Here is a 20,567-nt window from a genome sequence, read left to right on the forward strand (position 1 = left end):
CCCCACATGTGGGGTATTAGCATACTCAGGACAAATTGCACAATAACTTTTAGGGTCCTGTTACCCTTGGGAAAATAAAAATTGGGGTGAAAAGATCATTTTTGTGGAAAAAATATGATTTTTTAATTGTACCGCTGTACGTTATAAACTTCTGTAAAGCCCTTGTGGGTTCAAAGTTCTCACCACATATCTAGATAAGTTCCTTGGGGGGTCTAGTTTCCAAAATGGGGTCACTTGTAGGGGGTTTCCACTGTTTAGGTACATCAGGGACTCTCCAAACGTGACATGGCGTCCGATCTGAATTCCAGCCAATTTTGCATTGAAAAAGTCAAACGGCGCTCCTTCCATTCTGAGCTCTGCCATGTGCCGAAACAGTCGTTCCCCCACACAAATCAGGTATCAGCGTACTCAGGACAAATTGCACAATAACTTTTGCAGTCCAATTTCTCCTTTTACCCTTGGTAAAATAAAAAAATTGAACCTGAAGTATTTTTTTTGCGATAAAAAGTTAGATGTTCATTTTTTTTTTAAATATTCAAAAAAATTCCTGTGACGCACCTAAAGGGTTAATAAACTTCTTGAATGTGGTTTTGAGCACCTTAAGGGGTGCAGTTTTTAGAATGGTGTCACTTTTGGGTATTTTCTATCATATAGACCCCTCAAAGTGGCTTCAAATGTGATGTGGTCCTAAAAATAAAATGGTGTTGTAAAAATGAGAAATCGCTGGTCAACTTTTAACCCTTATAACTTCCTAACAAAAAAAAAATTTTGGTTCCAAAATTGTGCTGATGTAAAGTAAACATGTGGGAAATGTTAGTTATCAAGTTTTTTGTGTGCCGTATATCTGTGATTTAAGGGCATAAAAATTCAAAGTTGGAAAATTGCGAAATTTTCAAAATTTTTGCCAAATTTCCGTTTTTTTCCACAAATAAACACAAGTTATTTGAATGAAATTTTACCATTAACATGAAGTACAATATGTCACGAGAAAACAATGTCAGAATTACCGGGATCCATAGAAGCGTTCCAGAGTTATGACCTCATAAAGGTACAGTGGTCAGAATTGTAAAAATTGGCCCGGTCATGAACGTGCAAACCACCCTTGGGGGTGAAGGGGTTAATGTATGACTAGCAGAGTGAAAGCCTCCTACACTTATCTGGCGCAACAGACCCGCTCAGGCAATTGAGATGCAATGTGCTCGACTATTCCATCTGCCAGGATCTGCAGTATAAAAGAAGCAGAAAAAGCGCTTTAGTGGCCACAATGAGGCAAAGAGTCTCACAGGACGGGTGCTTTGTGGAGCACCTGCTGTCAACTTAGAAAGACGCCATCGACGTGACAAAGTGCAAGTAACGCATGGAGTGCACATCTATATTGTTTCAGGTCCTGGGCCAGGGATAGTTCAGGAAGGAAAGCAGAATGCTTATATTAAAATGGTTTCCAATTCAAAGGATACCAAATATTGGAAAGCATTTTAAGATTTCACAGCCATCATGAAACTAGTAGAAATTATGCTCAACTCCTTCAACTGGAAATACCAAGCTCCCCCTAACTTTAACCCTTTAACCCCCAAGGTTGGTTTGCATGTTCATGACCGGGCCAATTTTTACAATTCTGACCACTGTCCCTTTATGAGGTAATAACTCTGGAACGCTTCCATGGATCCCACTGATTCTGACATTGTTTTCTCGTGACATATTGTACTTCATGATAGTGGTAAAATTTCATTCAAAAACCTTGCGTTTATATTTGTGAAAAAAACGTAAATTTGGCGAAAATTTCGCAATTTTCCAACTTTGAATTTTTATGCCCCTAAATCACAGAGATACGGCACACAAAAACCTTAATAAATAACATTTCACATATGTTTACTTTACAGCAGCACAATTTTGGAACCAAATTTTTTTTTTTTGTTAGGAAGTTATAAGGGTTCAAAGTTGACCAGCGATTTCTCATTTTTACAACACCATTTTATTTTTACGGATCACATCATATTTGAAGTCACTTTGAGGGGTCTATATGATAGAAAATATCCAAAAGTGACACCATTCTAAAAACTGCACCCCTCAAGGTGCTCAAAACCACATTCAAGAAGTTTGTTAAACCTTCAGGTGCTTCACAGGAATTTTTTGAATGTAAAAAAAAATTAAAAAAAAAAAAAAATGAACATTTAACTTTTTTATAAAAAAATTACTTCAGGTCCAATTTTTTTTTATTTTACCAAGGGTAAAAGGAGAAATTGGACTGCAAAAGTTATTGTGCAATTTGTCCTGAATACGCCGATACCTGATATGTGGGGGGGACCACTGTTTCGGCGCATGGCAGAGCTCAGAAGGGAAGGAGCGCCGTTTGACTTTTTCAATGCAAAATTGGCTGGAATTCAGATCGGACGCCATGTCACGTTTGGAGAGCCCCTGATGTACCTAAACAGTGGAAACCCCCCACAAGTGACCCCATTTTGGAAACTAGACCCCCCCAAGGAACTTATTTAGATATGTGGTGAGAACTTTGAACCCACAATGGCTTCACAGAAGTTTACAATGTATAGCCGTACAATTAAAAAATAATTTTTTCCACAAAAATGATCTTTTCACCCCAAATTTTTATTTTCCCAAGGGTAACAGGACCCTAAAAGTTATTTTGCAATTTGTCCTGAGTACGCTGATACCCCATATGTGGGTGTAAACGACTATTTGGGAGCATGGCAGAGCTCGGAAGGGAAGCAGCGCCATTTGACGTTTTTGGCTGGAATTGAGATCGACCATGTCGCGTTTGGAAAGCCCCTGATGTACCAAAACAGTGGAAACCACCCACAAGTGACGCTATTTTGGAAACTAGACCCCATAAGGAACTTATCTAGATATGTGGTGAGCACTTTGAACCCCGCAGTGCTTCACAGAAGTTTATAACGCCCAGTCTTGAAAATAAAAAAATCATATTTTTTCCACAAAAATGATCTTTTAGTCCCCAGTTTTTTTATTTTCCCAAGGGTAACAGGAGAAATTGGACTCCAGAAGTTGTTGTCCAATTTGTCTTGAGTACGCTGATACCTCATATGTGGGAGAAAACTACTGTATGGGGACACGTCGGGGCTCGGAAGGGAAGTAGTGACGTTTTGGAATGCAGACTTTGATGGAATGGTCTGCGGGTGTCATGTCGCGTTTGGAGAGCCTCTGATGTGCCTAAACTGTTGAAACTCCCCACAAGTGACCCCATTTTGGAAACTAGAACCCCCACGGAACTTCTCTAGATGTGTGGTGAGCACTTTGAACCCCCAAGTGCTTCACAGAAGTTTGTAACGCTCGGGCGTGAAAATAAAAAAATGTTATTTTTGCCCCCAATTTTTTATTTTTTTTAAGGGTAACAGGAGAAATTGGACCCCAAAAGTTGTTTTGCAATTTGTCCTGAGTAGGCTGATACCCCATATATGGGGGTAAAACACTGTTTGGGCGCATGGCAGAGCTTGGAAGGGAAGGAGCACCATTCGACTTTTTCAACGCAGAATTGGCTGGAATTGAGATCAGACGCCATGTTGCGTTTGGAGAGCACCTGATGTGCCCAAACAATGGAAACCCCCCAATTCTAACTCCATCCCTAACCCCCAACACACCCCTAACCCTAATCTCAGCCCTAACGGGAAAATGGAAATAAATACTTTAAAATTTTATTATTTTTCCTTAACTAAGGGGGTGATAACGGCAGGTTTGATTTACTATATATGGCGGCTTTTTACGTTTGGCAGCTGTCATACGCGAAAAGATGCTTTTTATTGTAAAAACAGTTTTTGCATCACCACGTTTTGAGAGCTATAATTTTTCCGTATTTTGACCCACCGTGTCATGTGAGGTCTTATTTTTTGCGGGACGAGTTGACGTTTTTATTGGTACCATTTTCGGGCACGTGACATTTTTTGATTGCTTTTTATTCCGATTTTTGGGACGCAGAATGAACAAAAACCAGCGTTTCATGAATTTCTTTTGGGGGGTGCGTTTACACCGTTCCGCGTGTAGTAAAATTGATAAGGCGGTTTTATTCTTCGGGTCAGTACTATTACAGCGATACCTCATTTATGTTGTTTTTTTGCCATATTGTATCCGGGGACCTGCAGGGAAGGAGGCCCCCGAAGCAGCGCAGCAAATTGCGCTGCTCCGGGGGGCTCAGGGAAGCACGGAGGGAGCCCCCCTCCCTGCCGATGCTTCCCTAAACCCCCGGTATACTGCGATCGTGTTTGATCGCAGTGTGCCAGGGGTTAACGTGTCAGGGGCGGTCCGTGACCGCCCCTGACAGACAGTGCCGGGTGCCAGCTGTGATAATCAGCTGACACCCTGCCGCGATCAGCGGCGCTCACCCCGTGAGCGCCGCTAATCGCTATGACGTACTATCCCGTCCATGGGTATAGGGGCCCAGGTCCCATGGACGGGATAGTATGTCAGATGGCAGAATGGGATTCAACACTTAACAGATCAAATATCCCTCGACAGATCATTCGAACTCAGATTCGCCCTAGCTAACGATTCACATTCCAAGCTCTTGAATAAATGGACATACTGGGACAAACACTTCCCTTGACCCCTTCCCTTCTCTCTTACGTCCATCTTGGCGCAGACTCCGCAAGCGACTATGTATTTACTGGAAATAATTTTGTTAATTGTTGCTATTTCACTTTCAGTAAACAACCAAATTGCAACCTTAATGCATTCCTAATGCTTTTGATCACAATTGTAAACTCCTAAAGATTGTTTCCCGTCCTTTCCTACCTCATCTCCCTCCCCCCTCCTCCCCTGTTTCCTGTCCTTTCCTACCTCCTCTTCCTCCCCCCTCCTCCCCTCTTATTCCCTTATTTACTATTTGAAAACTTTCTAATAAAAATTATTGGAAAAGAAATTATGCTCAACGGTAAAAAACAATAATTATAAACATATCTCGTGTTTGCTTTTGTTTACATTTTTACGAACATTTCTTTAAAAAAATAGCCCAAAATGTTACTTTTTAACTGATTTCATTCTGACCAGATTAGCAGGCGGTTGAGTCTTGAGACGTCCACCGATTACTCTACAGACTTCTTAGAAATGCGCAACTCAGGAGAGGAAAGCATAGCAGTAGAGGTAGTAGAGAGTTAGGCCCCGTCACAAATAGCGACGCATCAGCGATCCCGGCGACAACGATATGACCTTGTCAGGATCGCTGGTGTGTCGCTACATGATCGCTGGTGAGCTGCCAAACAGGCAGATCTCACCAGCGATGGGGACCAGCGACGACGTGGGTAACAAGCGAGTGCGTTGCTTAGTTACCCGCTGTGTACCTTAGATACCAGCGTGCTGGTGCAGGGAGCTGGTAACCAACCACGCGGCGCTTAGAAACCCACTGTTTATCTTGGTTACCAGCTCCCTGCACCAGCGTGCTGGTATCTAAGCTACACAGCGGGTAACTAAGTGATGCGCACGCTTAGTAACCCGCGGTTTACCTTGGATACCAGGCTCCAGCTCGCTGATCTCTAGTCTCCCACCTGCCACACGCAGCAACCAGCGATCAAAAAAATGTTCAGGGCTTTCGAGCACGATCAGCGCTGTTGCGTCACAAAACTTGTGACTCAGCAGCGATCTCGCTGTGTGTGACGGGGGCTTTAGACTCATTGTATGAATCCGTACTCCGCTGTGTGCGCACTAGGGTGACCGGATCTCTTATGGGGGGAAAAAAATGTTGGAATCTTGTTAGTCTGGACCCCACAAAACGATTCCCCTTTCTAGATATTGAGATAGCCAAAATTTGAGCTCGATCAAACGACGTTAACCCGTGCCGCTCGTTGCTCAAAGTTTGAAAAAAATCCAAATTTTTGGACAAAAAGCTGACATATGGAGCCATAACTCCAGAACGGTAAATAATAAAAACACGCTTAATATCTCAAAAGAAAGCTAATGTTGTTCTTCAAAATTTATATTTTATACATAATTGTTATTTTAAGTCAAACTGAGTTACAACAGCTTTTAGCCCCAAGAACATGACCTGGTACCACTAGCAGCAATGGAGCATACTTCGTATATTTTGTTAAGTGATAAATTTTGTTTTTTTGGTATATTTTTGAGTTTAAAGTAGAAATATAACAAAAAAACAAGTAATACTGATAAGTCTAATGACATTTTTTATTGAAATTAAAGTTTGTAATATATTTTGTTTCGTTTTTCTAGTTAACTGTTATTTACCTATTGGACTCTGAAATGGCATTCACATCAGGTGTACAAAGCCGGAACAAGGATAAATTATTTCTTGTGGGCTATCCCATTCACCAGATCACCGGTTGTAAACTACCCTCAAATCGTCAAGTCTTATGTGCTTTATTTTATAATTTACGTACTGTGAAATTAACTGTAAGAGAATCAGCAAAACTGACCATACGAGAAGTGTTCATTTTTTGGGGAAAGCTCGAATCCCGACTAAACATGAGCAAGATGCAATTACTAAGCTGGAAAAACTTCACGCCGAGTGGAGAAGTCTTCAAAAAGACCGGAAGAAAACATCGGAAACGGCCAAGAACAAATTTAAACAGTTTGTTGAAAAGTTGAATGATCTCTTTGATATTGCTCAACAAGATGCCTTGGCTCTGATGAAATTGGAAGAAGATAAGGCATTTCTCGTGAAACAGAGGCAGAAGGGCCGCTCAGGTTCCATAGCTGGAGTGGATCTCAAGTTGTCTCGAGCTGAAGAAATCAAGGCGCAAAAGGAACTTGCAAAAATGAACCGACAAATCCAAGAAGAAACTTTTGATATTGGTGAGTTTATTTTATTATTATTATTATTCTAAAAAGTAGATAAACAAATAAGTAAATAGTTTCATTATAATTGAAAGAAAATTGTACATGAGAGCATCATTTGGCATCTTTATGATTGAGTTTATATTCTTAAAATAATACCTATTGATAATTAGAAGTAGGTAATTTAGTACCTATGTATTATTACTATTCTGCTAAAACGACAAGTTTTTATAGTCTTTTTTTTCTCTTTCTTTTGTTGCTTCTTAGAGACGGATGATGAAGACAAGCTCGAAGAAGGAAAAGAAGAAGAAGATGATACTGAATAGGACAGCATCTACCAGGAACTTGAGAGCTTGGAGGAAATGGACATCCCTGAAGAAGCTGCAGAAGATCCAGGACCATCTGAGAGCAAGAGGATGAAAGTTTCATTTGCAAGGGGCGTTAAAGAGATTTTAAACATGAAATTATCCATTGTGTTAGATCGATGTAAGGTATCCGACAGAAATGCCTCGAGAATTTTAATAGCTACTCTAGAAGCACTAAACCTTGACCCTCTTGAGTACAAAGTCTCGAAAACTTTATTACATTCTAGAAGGCAAATGTTCAGAGAACAATATACTAAATTTTTTTTAGATAAAGTAAACATTCCTGAAAAAGAGCCCGTGGTTGTCCATTGGGATGGTAAACTTTTACCGGGTGTTTTAAAACATGAGCAATGTGAGCGAATAGCTATTGCTATTTCATATGGCGAAAAGGAACAGCTGCTGGGAGTTCCTGTAACAGCAAGCAGCTCTGGAGAAGAGCAAGCCGTAGCCGTATATGAATGCCTACAGGAATGGGGTCTTCCCAACACCGTCAAGGCGATGTGCTTCGACACTGCAGCATCGAACACGGGAAGACTCAAAGGAGCATGCGTCCTATTGGAGCAAATGTTAGGAAGAGAATTGCTACACCTAGCTTGCCGTCACCATATCTTGGAAATTGTGTTAAGAGGCGTATTCGACACAAAAATGGGATCAACCACTGGACCTCATCGAGACATTTTCAAAAGATTCCTCACTGCGTGGCCCAAGATAGACAAAGGAAAATACGACACAGGTATCAGTGACAATCTAATACAAAAGCAGCTAACTCCAGAAGTAATTGCAAATGTTACTGCTGAATTCGAGACCAAATTAACTGAGAGCCACCCCAGAGATGACTACAAGGAACTGTTGCAGTTGGTTCTCGTATTTGTTGGATCACTAGACGGCAATGTTGTGGGTTTTAGAACTCCAGGAGCCATTCATCACGCTAGGTGGATGGCAAAGGCTATTTACTGCTTAGAAATGTTCATTTTTCGTCGTCAATTTAAGATGTCTAAAGAAGAAGAAAGTTCTGTGCGTGCCATTTCTGTTTTCCTAGTTAAAATTTATTGTAAAGCTTGGTTCAATGCTCCAAAAGCTCATCTTGCGCCAAAGCAAGATTTAGGTATTTTGCATAGTCTGTTAGACTATAAAGAATGTGACGACATTGCAGAAATAGCCCTGACCAAATTTTCGAACCATTTGTGGTATTTGAATGCAGAGTTGGTGGGATTATCGTTTTTTGATCCCACCATTACAGACAATGAAAAGTTGTTAATGGCTAATAAATTGCTCAGTAGCACAGATGAACCATCAGAGCACGCTAGGGTTGTAAATCCAAAAGTTAGGAAAGAAAAATTAAAAGAGGTAGTTGATGGAGGATTGGTAAATTTACTTACCAAAGAAACATTTACATTCTTTGACCGATTTAATATAAAAACAGATTTCCTAAGACAAAATCCAAACACCTGGCCTCAAAATAATGACTTCCAAGAAGGATTGAAAATTGTCAAAACATTAAAAGTAGTTAATGATATGGCTGAGCGTGGTGTTAAATTAATAACCGACTTTAACGACCTTCTGACAAAAGATGAAGAACAAAAGCAATATGTCCTGCAAGTTGTAAGCAAATGCCGAACATTATATTCTGACGTTTCAAAAACTACTTTAACAAAAGCTCTAGAATAGATTAGATAACTATGTAAAATTATCACCTCATGTAGGTACTACGTCTGTATCTTTTCTGGGTCTGTTTTGTATGTATTATATACCTCATTTTTTTATTTTAAAATAAAAAAATGTCATTAGACTTATCAGTATTACTTGTTTTTTTGTTATATTTCTACTTTAAACTCAAAAATATACCAAAAAAAAAACAAAATTTATCACTTAATAACAAAATATACGAAGTATGCTCCATTGCTCCTAGTGGTACCAGGTCATGTTCTTGGGGCTAAAAGCTGTTGTAACTCAGTTTGACTTAAAATAACAACAATTATGTATAAAATATAAATTTTGAAGAACAACATTAGCTTTCTTTTGAGATATTAAGCGTGTTTTTATTATTTACCGTTCTGGAGTTATGGCTCCATATGTCAGCTTTTTGGCCAAAAATTTGGATTTTTTCAAACTTTGAGCGACGAGCGGCACGGGTTAACGTCGTTTGATCGAGCTCAAATTTTGGCTATCTCAATATCTGGAAAGGGGAATCGTTTTGTGGGGTCCAGACGGACAAAATTCCGACATCGATTTTTTGTGGTCACCCTAGTGCGCACACTCAGGAGAAGCTATGCGCTCCTCTCTCCTGTACTGGTGACTTCTAAGAGGCCTTTAGAACGATCGTGGGGGGCTCTCATGATCCAAAAACCCCACCCAATTTGTTCAGAATTAAAAGCCCTCAAAACACACAAGTACAATAAGAAAGTATAATAAAAAAAAAAATAAATTATATTTATTTTTATTATACTTTGTTATAGTACTTGTGTGTGTTTAAGGGCTTTTGATTCTGAACAAATCGGGTGGAGTTTTTGGATCATGAGAGCCCCCCCACGATCGTTCTAAAGACTGTATCCACACATTTATACATACAATACAAATATATTTAGCAAACTTTAACCCAGAAGGCACCGTATTCTCCAACCAGTCAGGTTAAATGGCTGCCAAATGAAAGGAATTTTAATTACTATGTAATGTCTTAGCTGTTCTTACAGCCAAAATCTTCATGAAATACCAATTGGTAGTAAGTTAAGATAACATGGCACTAAACTGTGAATAGACCCTCCACCATGGCTCGTAAAACTTAACTGGATTGATACTCACAGAGATGATAATCTGCTTTACGAGCTTTGTATCGTCAACACAATCGAACATAGCCAGCAAAACCAAATGAGAAAATTCTCCCTGGAGAAAAAAGAAAAACAGGTTATAGCAAAAAAATAAATAAACATATGCTGCAATCAAGGTGTGAATGGATCGGAAAAGCAGTCAGTGTTAGTGCAGAGGGGCGTGTAACATTCAAGTAATGCTCTTATTGTATTCCCCATTGGCCCAATATTTTCTTCTGGCCAACCCTATCAACTTTCTATATTTTGCCATTTAGATTTCTAGGGAGCAAGAAAAACTAGTGCAACTGTCTTATTCAATTTTATTTCATAAATCAGTAATTCATGTGGGAATAAGAAACTTTGTATTATATGTTATCAGAAAAATCGGCTTCTTTCTCCTCCTGGACTGATATTTTACCTGGGAATTGAGAATTTTGAGAACGAAAGATCAGTCTAGGAGGTTGAAGAAGCAGATTTCTCTGCTAAGATATATTACATGAGTTTCTCATTTTCACAAGTATTAGTGAGTTATGAACTAAAAATTAAGACAGTTACAAGTTAATCCCTTCCCAACATGTTTATGTCATTCCCCAGACTTTAATGCGGGCTCTGGTGCTGAGCCCGCATCTTTGCCCACACGTCAGCTGATTTATTCAGCTGTCATGTACCTTTAACACCAGCAGGTTGATCAGAGTTCCACCCGCGGCTGTCAATCTCTGACAGCGGTATTTAACAAGTGCCAGCTAAAAGTGTGACACAAATCCCGCCAATATGTGCCCATTACGCGATAGAAGGTGCCGATAGGTTGCCGTAACAGCCGGGAGTCTGTGCCTATCATTGTGAATCTCCTGAGAATTCTTGTTCCGGAGTTCATAGATCATAATTTTTGCTGATGCACTGCTATATATAGCAAAGGTGACTGAATGATAGCAGCTTCAAGTCCCCCAATGGGACTATTGAACACAGTAAAAAGTTTAAAAATGAAATAAAAAAAAAAAAACACATTCAAATCACCCCTTTTTTCTTGCACTGAAAATAAAAAAAAAAATAAAAACACATTTATCATCACCACAATAAACGGCGTAATGAGAAAAATAAATAAAGTCGAAAACCCAGAATTGTGGGGGTTTTTTTGGCTGCCACACCATTGCAATAAAACACAATAAGAGGCCATAAAGACACTGTATCGGCCACAAAATAGTGTCAGTAAATATGTCGGCTCAGTGTGCAAGAAAAAAGCTCTCACAGCCCCAGATCACGAAAATTGAAAAAGCTACTGGTCTCTGAAAATGCCACAAACTTTTTTTTTCATGTAAATTACGTATTTTTTTCGGCACTAAAATAAAAAATAACCTATACAAGTTTGGTATCTGCATACTTTTACTGAGCTGGAGAATCATATTGCCAGGTCAGTTTTACCATATACTGAACGTGGTAAATAAACTCAAAAAATAGTGGAATTGCACTTTATTTGCAATTACATTTTTTTCCCCAATCTTCAGTATACAATATGGTAAAATCACTGGTGTACAACTCGTCCCGCAAAAATACAATCCCTCATATGGCCATATTGATGGGAAAAAAAAAAAAAAAAAGTTATGGTTCTTGGAAGAAGGGGAGGAAAAAAACGAAAAAAAAAAAGGAAATTGTCCATGGTGTGAAGGGGTTAAAGGACGACTGAAGAGATGCTCATTCTTTCCACATTTTTATATCTACTACTGATATACATGATGAACAGATACCATGTCAATTAACATTTGTCAGACTTATTACTATAGCAATGATCTAAAATAAAAAGTACATCATCCAACATATAAAACATAAGAAAATCGAAAGATTTATAAGATGTAAAGTCGGTATCCCACCACGATGTGAAAGCCCAAACCCACAGCCGTATGTGGTGGCCAACGGATGAATGACGTATTGGGTGAAACGGAAGTATCACCTTCAAGCTTGTGGGGCTACAGGTCACTGGACTAACTGGTTTTGGGCACAAGGAGACCTGGCTAAAATAGAATTTCTTTTTCCAGCTTGAAGCCAATAAAAATTAGGCCCAAACATGTTTCTCCCATTTTTTATTTGTGCTGGGACAATGCTTCAGGGCTTGAGGTCTATTTTTGGTCTTACCGATTTTTATGTTTAAAGTATGCTATGGACAGACTGGTTAAAAGACAGTCTGTAAACCGCTTAAAATGGATGTCTACTGAGATAAAAAGAATCCGATCTTCATTTCCCTCAGAGAACAGAACAATTCTCTGCCTACAGTAAGCTTGCCCTTCATATTAAAGTAATGGCATATCGCTAGGAAATGTCATCGCTGACCTCTGGCTCCTCCACCGATCTTCAGAATAAAGGAGAGGCAAATCAGATAACGCGTGGTGCCCCCTCTTGTTGCACCTTCCCTGTACAACGGACCCCCCTCAAATAATTAGGGTCAGCTGTAGTTTCCTGCCCAGCCATTTGGCCAGGGAAGAATTAGCACATGGTCCTCTTCATACTCATTACTGGCATCTCAATGGCTCATCCTGGTGACAAGCCATCACTTCACGAGATAGGAAAACCACCGTGATGGACTAATCGTTCTGTAACTAAGTTGCATTGCTATGACATCCTATGTCCATGCCTTTTTAGAATATTAAAGAGAGGTGTTACCTACTCAAGGTCCAGCAGGTAAAGGGGTTTTCCCAGGAAATACAATTATCGCTGAGGGTCCTACAGCTTGAAATCCCACTCATACCCATGGAAGCGAATCAAGCAGAGGTCAGAAAAAAAGGTTCTCGTCACACAAGGAATTTTTGGACCCTGTTCTCAGGGAGCACATGAACCATGGGACAGTGTAAAGATGATAAAGTATTTACTGAGAAAACACTTTTAAACTTGTGCAAGTGTTGATCCCACACCCAAGAAATGAAATTACCACCATTTATTCCTACATATCCCCTGATGCAAAAAAACAAAAAAAAAAAACAGTTTAGCCATAATGAGAGCACACCTCCAGCGCCTAATGATTTATACAGTGGGGAAAAAAAGTATTTAGTCAGTCAGCAATAGTGCAAGTTCCACCACTTAAAAAGATGAGAGGCGTCTGTAATTTACATCATAGGTAGACCTCAACTATGGGAGACAAACTGAGAAAAAAAAATCCAGAAAATCACATTGTCTGTTTTTTTTTTCATTTTATTTGCATATTATGGTGGAAAATAAGTATTTGGTCAGAAACAAGCAATCAAGATTTCTGGCTCTCACAGACCTGTAACTTCTTATTTAAGAGTCTCCTCTTTCCTCCACTCATTACCTGTAGTAATGGCACCTGTTTAAACTTGTTATCAGTATAAAAAGACACCTGTGCACACCCTCAAACAGTCTGACTCCAAACTCCACTATGGTGAAGACCAAAGAGCTGTCAAAGGACACCAGAAACAAAATTGTAGCCCTGCACCAGGCTGGGAAGACTGAATCTGCAATAGCCAACCAGCTTGGAGTGAAGAAATCAACTGTGGGAGCAATAATTAGAAAATGGAAGACATACAAGACCACTGATAATCTCCCTCGATCTGGTGCTCCACGCAAAATCCCACCCCGTGGGGTCAGAATGATCACAAGAACGGTGAGCAAAAATCCCAGAACCACGCGGGGGGACCTAGTGAATGAACTGCAGAGAGCTGGGACCAATGTAACAAGGCCTACCATAAGTAACACACTACGCCACCATGGACTCAGATCCTGCAGTGCCAGACGTGTCCCACTGCTTAAGCCTGTACATGTCTGGGCCCGTCTGAAGTTTGCTAGAGAGCATTTGGATGATCCAGAGGAGTTTTGGGAGAATGTCCTATGGTCTGATGAAACCAAACTGGAACTGTTTGGTAGAAACACAACTTGTCGTGTTTGGAGGAAAAGGAATACTGAGTTGCATCCATCAAACACCATACCTACTGTAAAGCATGGTGGTGGAAACATCATGCTTTGGGGCTGTTTCTCTGCAAAGGGGCCAGGACGACTGATCCGGGTACATGAAAGAATGAATGGGGCCATGTATCGTGAGATTTTGAGTGCAAACCTCCTTCCATCAGCAAGGGCATTGAAGATGAAACGTGGCTGGGTCTTTCAACATGACAATGATCCAAAGCACACCGCCAGGGCAACGAAGGAGTGGCTTCGTAAGAAGCATTTCAAGGTCCTGGAGTGGCCTAGCCAGTCTCCAGATCTCAACCCTATAGAAAACCTTTGGAGGGAGTTGAAAGTCCGTGTTGCCAAGCGAAAAGCCAAAAACATCACTGCTCTAGAGGAGATCTGCATGGAGGAATGGGCCAACATACCAACAACAGTGTGTGGCAACCTTGTGAAGACTTACAGAAAACGTTTGACCTCTGTCATTGCCAACAAAGGATATATCACAAAGTATTGAGATTAAATTTTGTTTCTGACCAAATACTTATTTTCCACCATAATATGCAAATAAAATGAAAAAAAAAACAGACAATGTGATTTTCTGGATTTTTTTTTCTCAGTTTGTCTCCCATAGTTGAGGTCTACCTATGATGTAAATTACAGAAGCCTCTCATCTTTTTAAGTGGTGGACCTTGCACTATTGCTGACTGACTAAATACTTTTTTTCCCCACTGTATGCAGGGACCATCAATCAGTGGTAAGGGGGTGAATGACAGCAGAGAGGGTACTGTCCTCACGAATATAACCCAGCTGACTCTTTAGCAGATATTAAAGGGCTGTCATCAAATTTATCAATACTCACTGCACAGATGTGATGAGCATGGTGTACTTAGAAAATTCATGTCAGAACAGCTGCATAATCCTGATAACACAAAGAGTCCGGGTAAAGTGTGTATTCAATCTTTGCCAACCAAAGCTACAGCTTATGCAGTGCGGTGTGAGATCTCAGCAGCAGGGAGGAAGGACACTGAAGAGCTGTCAATCAAGCTATGTGGGCAGACTAAGTTTAAACTTTCAAAAATGATTATAGTTTGACATAAATATGCTTAGTTAGCTAGACAGCCTCATCAAGTCTAAGATTTTATTTAAAAAATACCATAAAAAAAAAACATGGATTTTTGTGAGTACTCACCGTAAAATCCTTTTCTCCGAGACGCTCATTGGGGGACACAGAGACTGTGGGTGTGTGCTTCTGCCGTCTGGAGGCTGACACTAAGTATACAAAAAAAGAGTTAGCTCCTCCTCCGCCGCATACACCCTCGCCCCCAGACCGGGCGTAACTCAGTTTAGTGCATAAGCAGTAGGAGAACGCGCCTTAAACTCAGGCAAGAAATTACACGTCTGAAAAAGGGACCACCCTGATCCTTACATAAGGATTTGTATAATTCAAAATAAACAGATGCCAACTGGCTAATAGGGTGGGTGCTGTGTCCCCCAATGAGCGTCTCGGAGAAAAGGATTTTACGGTGAGTACTCACAAAAATCCATGTTTCTCCTTCGTCTCATTGGGGGACACAGAGACTGTGGGACGTTCTAAAGCAGTCCCTGGGCGGGATCTTAGCTCACCCAATCCATGCTATTTTGCGCCCCTGATTAGAGGTGCGCAACTGCTGCCTGGAGAATCTTTCTTCCCAGGCTTGCATCCGAGGATGCCTGGGTATGTACGTTATAATGTTTGACAAACGTATGCAAACTGGACCAGGTAGCTGCTTTGCACACCTGTTCCGCTGAAGCCTGGTGTCGCAGTGCCCATGAGGCACCCACTGCTCGAGCCGAGTGTGCCCTGATCCCTGCCGGAACCGGCGTGCCACTGATTTGATATGATTCTTGGACTGTCAGACGAACCCATCTGGCCAAAGTCGCTCTGGACGCAGCGAGTCCCTTCCGCCGCCCTTCTGGAATCACGAATAGAGAGTCTGTCTGGCGGAATGGCGCTGTCCTTGTCACATATCTCCTAAGGGCTCTTACCAGATCCAGGGTGTGCAATGCCTTTTCTACCCTATGCACCGGTGCCGGGCAAAACGAGGGTAAGACAATGTCTTCGTTGATATGGAATGCAGAGACAACCTTCGGCAAGAAGGGGGGAGCTGGCCTTAAAACTACTTTATCCTTATAAAAAGTCAGGAACGGCGGTTTACAAGATAAAGCCGCCAGTTCCGAAACCCGCCTAATAGATGTTATCGCTACCAGAAAAACGACCTTCCTGGACAGGTAAGGTAAGGAGACTTCTTGTAACGGTTCGAAGGGAGGCTCCTGAAGGGCCCTGAGCACTAAGTTCAGGTCCCATGATTCCATCGGTGCCTTATAGGGGGGTACTAAATGTGCGACCCCTTGCATAAACGTTCTAACCTGCCAGACCGAAGCGACCTTTCATTGGAAAAGCATCGACAGGGCCGAGACTTGCGTTCTGAGCGAACTCGGAGCCAATCCCGCGTCCAGCCCTGCCTGCAGAAAAGCCAGTACGTTGGGGATCGAAAAAACCAGAGGAGCCACTCCGCGATCCCTACACCAACGGAAAAACACTTCCCAAGTCCGATGATATATCTTCGCCGAGGAAGGCTTTCGGGCACTCACCATCGTGGCCACCACATCGCGCCTGAATCCTGCCTGTGTTAACAGCCAAGATTCAATGGCCACGCCGTCAAACACAGGGCCCCTAAGTTCGGATGGCAGATCGGCCCCTGGGACAGTAAGTCCGGCCGATCTGGGAGACGCCAGGGTACGTCCACCACTAGTTGAACCAGATCTGCATACCAGGCCCGCCGAGGCCAGTCTGGGGCCAGCAGAATTGCTGGAACCTTCTCTCTCCTTATCTTTCTGATGACTCTTGGAAGCAGAGGTAGCGGGGGGAACAAGTACGGGAGCCGAAACTGGCTCCACGGAAGCACCAGAGCGTCTGCTGCGATTGCCTGCGGGTCGAGGGATCGAGCGACGAACCTTTGAATCTTGGCGTTCTCTCTGGATGCCATAAGGTCCACGTCTGGTGTCCCCCACCGTTAGCAGATCTGTTGAAAAACCTCGGGGTGCAGGGACCACTCCCCTGCCGCGACCCCCTGTCGGCTGAGAAAATCCGCCGCCCAGTTTTCGATTCCCGGAATGTGCACCGCTGAAATTACCACGTGGTTTTTCTCGGCCCAACGCAGTACCAGCCCGACCTCGCGCATGGCTGCCTGGCTGCGCGTGCCCCCCTGATGGTTCACATATGCTACCGCTGTAGCATTGTCCAACTGAACGCGCACCGGCCGGTTTGTCAGCCAACGCTGAAAATGTTGCAGGGCCAATCGTATTGCCCGTATCTCCAGAATGTTGATCGGGAGAATTACCTCCCGAAAGGACCACCGCCCCTGGGCTGTGTGACTCTGGAAAACTGCTCCCCAACCCTGCAGGCTTGCATCGGTCGTCACCACCAACCACTGTTCCGGGGGAAAGGGTTTCCCCTGAACCAGAGACGAGTCGCGAGTCCACCACTGGAGTGACCGTCAGACCGGTGGAGACAAACTGCACCGATGATTGAGGGAAAGCAGCCTTCGGTCCCATGCTGACAAGAGCGCATGTTGAAGCGGACGGAGATGGAACTGGGCAAACGGGATTGCCTCCATCGCCGCCACCATTCTGCCCAACACACTCATGCCGTACCGGATGGATCTGGAGCCCGGCTGAAGAAGGTTCCGTACCCCCTGTTTGATCCTTTGCGCCTTGTCCTGAGGGAGGATCACCAGCCCCTGGGAGGTGTCGAAAACCATGCCTAGAAATACGATTCTCTGAGCCGGAACCAAGGACGACTTGTTCCGATTGATCAGCCAACCTAGGCGGGCCAGGGTATCCAGAGTGATACCGACATTCTCCTGGCACGCCTGAAACGACGGCCCCTTTACCAAAAGGTCGTCCAGGTAGGGTAGTACCGTTATGCCCCGAGCATGCAGCATGGCCATAACCACCGCCATTATCTTTGTAAAGACTCTGGGGGCAGTGGCCAGACCGAAGGGCAGAGCAACAAATTGGAAATGTCGCCCTCCGATCGCAAAACGCAGGAACCTCTGGTGTGGAGGAAAAATCGGGATGTGTAGATATGCATCCTGCACATCGATCGAGGCCAGGAATTCCCCTGGATCCATGGCTGAAATGACCGAACGGAGGGATTCCATCCGGAATCGCCTGACCCTGATAAACTTGTTCAGGATCTTTAAATCCAGTACTGGCCTTACTGTCCCGTCCTTTTTGGGGACTGAAAACAGGTTGGAGTAAAAACCTTGCGTCTCTTCGCTTTTCGGCACTGGGACAATGACCCCGTTGCGCTGTAGCGTCATTATAGCCTGCAACAGACCTTCCGCCTGCGATTCTGTTCCGGGGAGCCGGGAACGGAAGAAACGCCGTGGCGGGAGTCCGACAAACTCTATCTTGTACCCGGACGATATCAGTTCTGCCACCCAAGCGTCGCGTGCCACTGCGACCCAAACGTGGCTGAACCTTAGTAGGCGTCCGCCCACTCTGTCGTCCGTAGGTACGAAGTGCCTCGAGTCATTTTGCTGGAGGCTTTTGTGATCTGGCCCCCCTCGCTCTGGGCAAACGGCCTCGGCCTCTACCCAGCGGATTGGCCCTGTAAGAAACTTGCCTTTCTCTAATCTGACCATCATTTGCGGAGGTGGATGCCCTGGCCGAAGTCCACCTCCAGGAGCTACGAAAGGGCCGAAAACGCCTCTGCGTCTGCCTGAATGCCGGCCAACTCTTCTGCTGCGGTAGAAAACTACTCTTCCCCCCTGTGGCTTCTGAGATAAGCTTATCAAGCTTTTCACCGAACAACCGATTGCCTTGAAAAGGCAATGAGGTCAAGGATTTTTTAGAGATAGAATCCGCTTTCCATAATCTCAGCCATAATGCTCGCCTTACGGCGATCGCATTTGCTGCTGCCACAGCAGAACACTCGGCCGCATCCAGAGCGGCGCCGACGAGATAATCACTCGCTCCTGATATCTGATTTGTCACCTCCAAGATTTCCGCGGGCAGATCCCTGTCTTGGAGGGCCCTATGCAGAGTGTCTGCCCATGAAACCATGGCCTTAGCCACCCAGGTAGCCGCAAAGGAGGGGGCCAGAGCCAACCCTGCTGCCTCATACACTGAGCGGGCAAGCCCCTCTATGAGGCGATCAGTTGGGTCCTTAATAGAAGAACCGCTGGGTATCGACAATAGCGATCTTGATGCTAAACGTGACACCGGTGGGTCCACTACTGGCGACTCCACCCACCCTTTATGGAGTTCAGGAGGAAACGGATATTTTGCTTGCAGCGCCTTTTGCATTGCAAAGCGCTTATCCGGGTGTTCCCTATGTTTCTGGACTAGCTCCTCGAACTCCGGATGTGTGGCAAACCTTCTATGCGGACGCCTGGTTTTCTTGAAGGAGACCTTGTGACCTGAGGCCGTGGACACATCATCCTCGATCTCTAAAGTCTGGTTGACCGCCTCAATGAGGCTGTCCACCGAGTCCTGGTATCCCAGGCTTTCTGGATTCCAGGCTTCCTCCTCCTCCTCCTCGCCCTCGTCCTGATCGCTTCCTGAGCTTGGCGACAGGGAACGAGATGCCCTAAAAATCGCCGCCGACTCCCCAGAGGGCCCGGCCGACGGAGAACGAGCTCTCTTACCATGAGCTTGTCTGGTGCTGGAGCGGCCCCTAACGGACTAAGGGTCCTGAGACGTGGACGAGCTGTCTTCCGCTGGCAGACCACCATCCTTGACCCTGCCCGGGCCCCGAAGGGACTCAATTGCCTTCGTAAGGGACATCATAGAATGCGATAAAGACACTGCCCATTCTGGGGGGTCCTGACCCCTGGGCTCTGCAACAATGGGGGGCTCCTGGGCTCGCTCCGACTCACAGGCTTCGCAAAATTTACCCGGCTGCGCCTTAGGCAGCCTGACCCCACAGGAAACGCAAACAGCGTATAGGAAAGAGTGAGCTTTCCCTTTGCCAGACATATTGCAGGGTAGGGTAGGAGGAGGAGGGTAACCCCTTCCTTGACAACCAGTGCGGCACTCGAAACGGGGTTGCACTCACCCACCGGTAACGTCCCACCTCTTCCACGGGGTGCTCTGGACGCAGCGAAAACCCTGAGACGTGGACGAGCTGCTTCACGTGCCGTTACTCGCCGGGGGCACTGCGGTGCACTTTGGAGAGAGGCGGCGGGGCTTCCGACCGCACTCCGGCGAGGAAATGCGAGGAGGGGGAGGGGGGCGGGAGCCTCCGGTCACTGTGCGCGCCCGCCGCGCTCCCCGGGCCGCCGGAAGTCAGTGGGCGGGGCTTCCGGCCCCCACCGGAAGCGGCGGGCCTCGCGCGGAACTCGCGGCCCTCCCCATACAGCGGGGACCGCGGCCGCCGGCGGAGCTTCAGCCGTACTCCGGCGGGGACCTGCGAGGAGGGGGAGGAGGGGGCGCGCGCTCCCCGGTCACTGCGCGCCCGCCGCGCCCCCCGGGCTGCCGGAAGTCAGTGGGCGGGGCTTCCGGCTACCACCGGAAGGGGCGGGCAGGCCTCGCGCGGCCTTGCGGATCTCCCCATACCGCGGGGACCGCGGCCGCCGTCGGGACTTCTGGCCGCACTCCGCATGTGGCACTACTCGCACCGGGTTCCACCGGGGAGAGAGTCGGGCCCCGTGAGAAAAAGTAACCCCGTCGGGCGGGGGAACAGACAGCCCCGCGGCGCATTCTGGAGGGT

At 44.7% G+C, this 20,567-nt stretch overlaps 1 protein-coding gene across 3 annotated transcripts in view; it reads right to left on the bottom strand.

Moving 5' to 3' along the window:
• PUM3 (pumilio RNA binding family member 3) overlaps positions 1–20,567 on the bottom strand; it is a 151,888-nt gene that overhangs the window by 50,528 nt on the left and 80,793 nt on the right. For all 3 annotated transcript variants that reach the window (XM_073542610.1, XM_073542609.1, XM_073542611.1), the window contains exon 13: positions 9,915–9,995. In XM_073542610.1, coding sequence (XP_073398711.1) covers positions 9,915–9,995 — 81 coding nt within the window. The remainder of the gene's footprint in view (positions 1–9,914; positions 9,996–20,567) is intronic.

The sequence above is a fragment of the Dendrobates tinctorius genome, unplaced genomic scaffold (genome assembly GCF_039654945.1).
Source record: "Dendrobates tinctorius isolate UK_male_01 unplaced genomic scaffold, ASM3965494v1 ptg000128l, whole genome shotgun sequence".
In the NCBI taxonomy this organism is placed as follows: domain Eukaryota; kingdom Metazoa; phylum Chordata; class Amphibia; order Anura; family Dendrobatidae; genus Dendrobates; species Dendrobates tinctorius.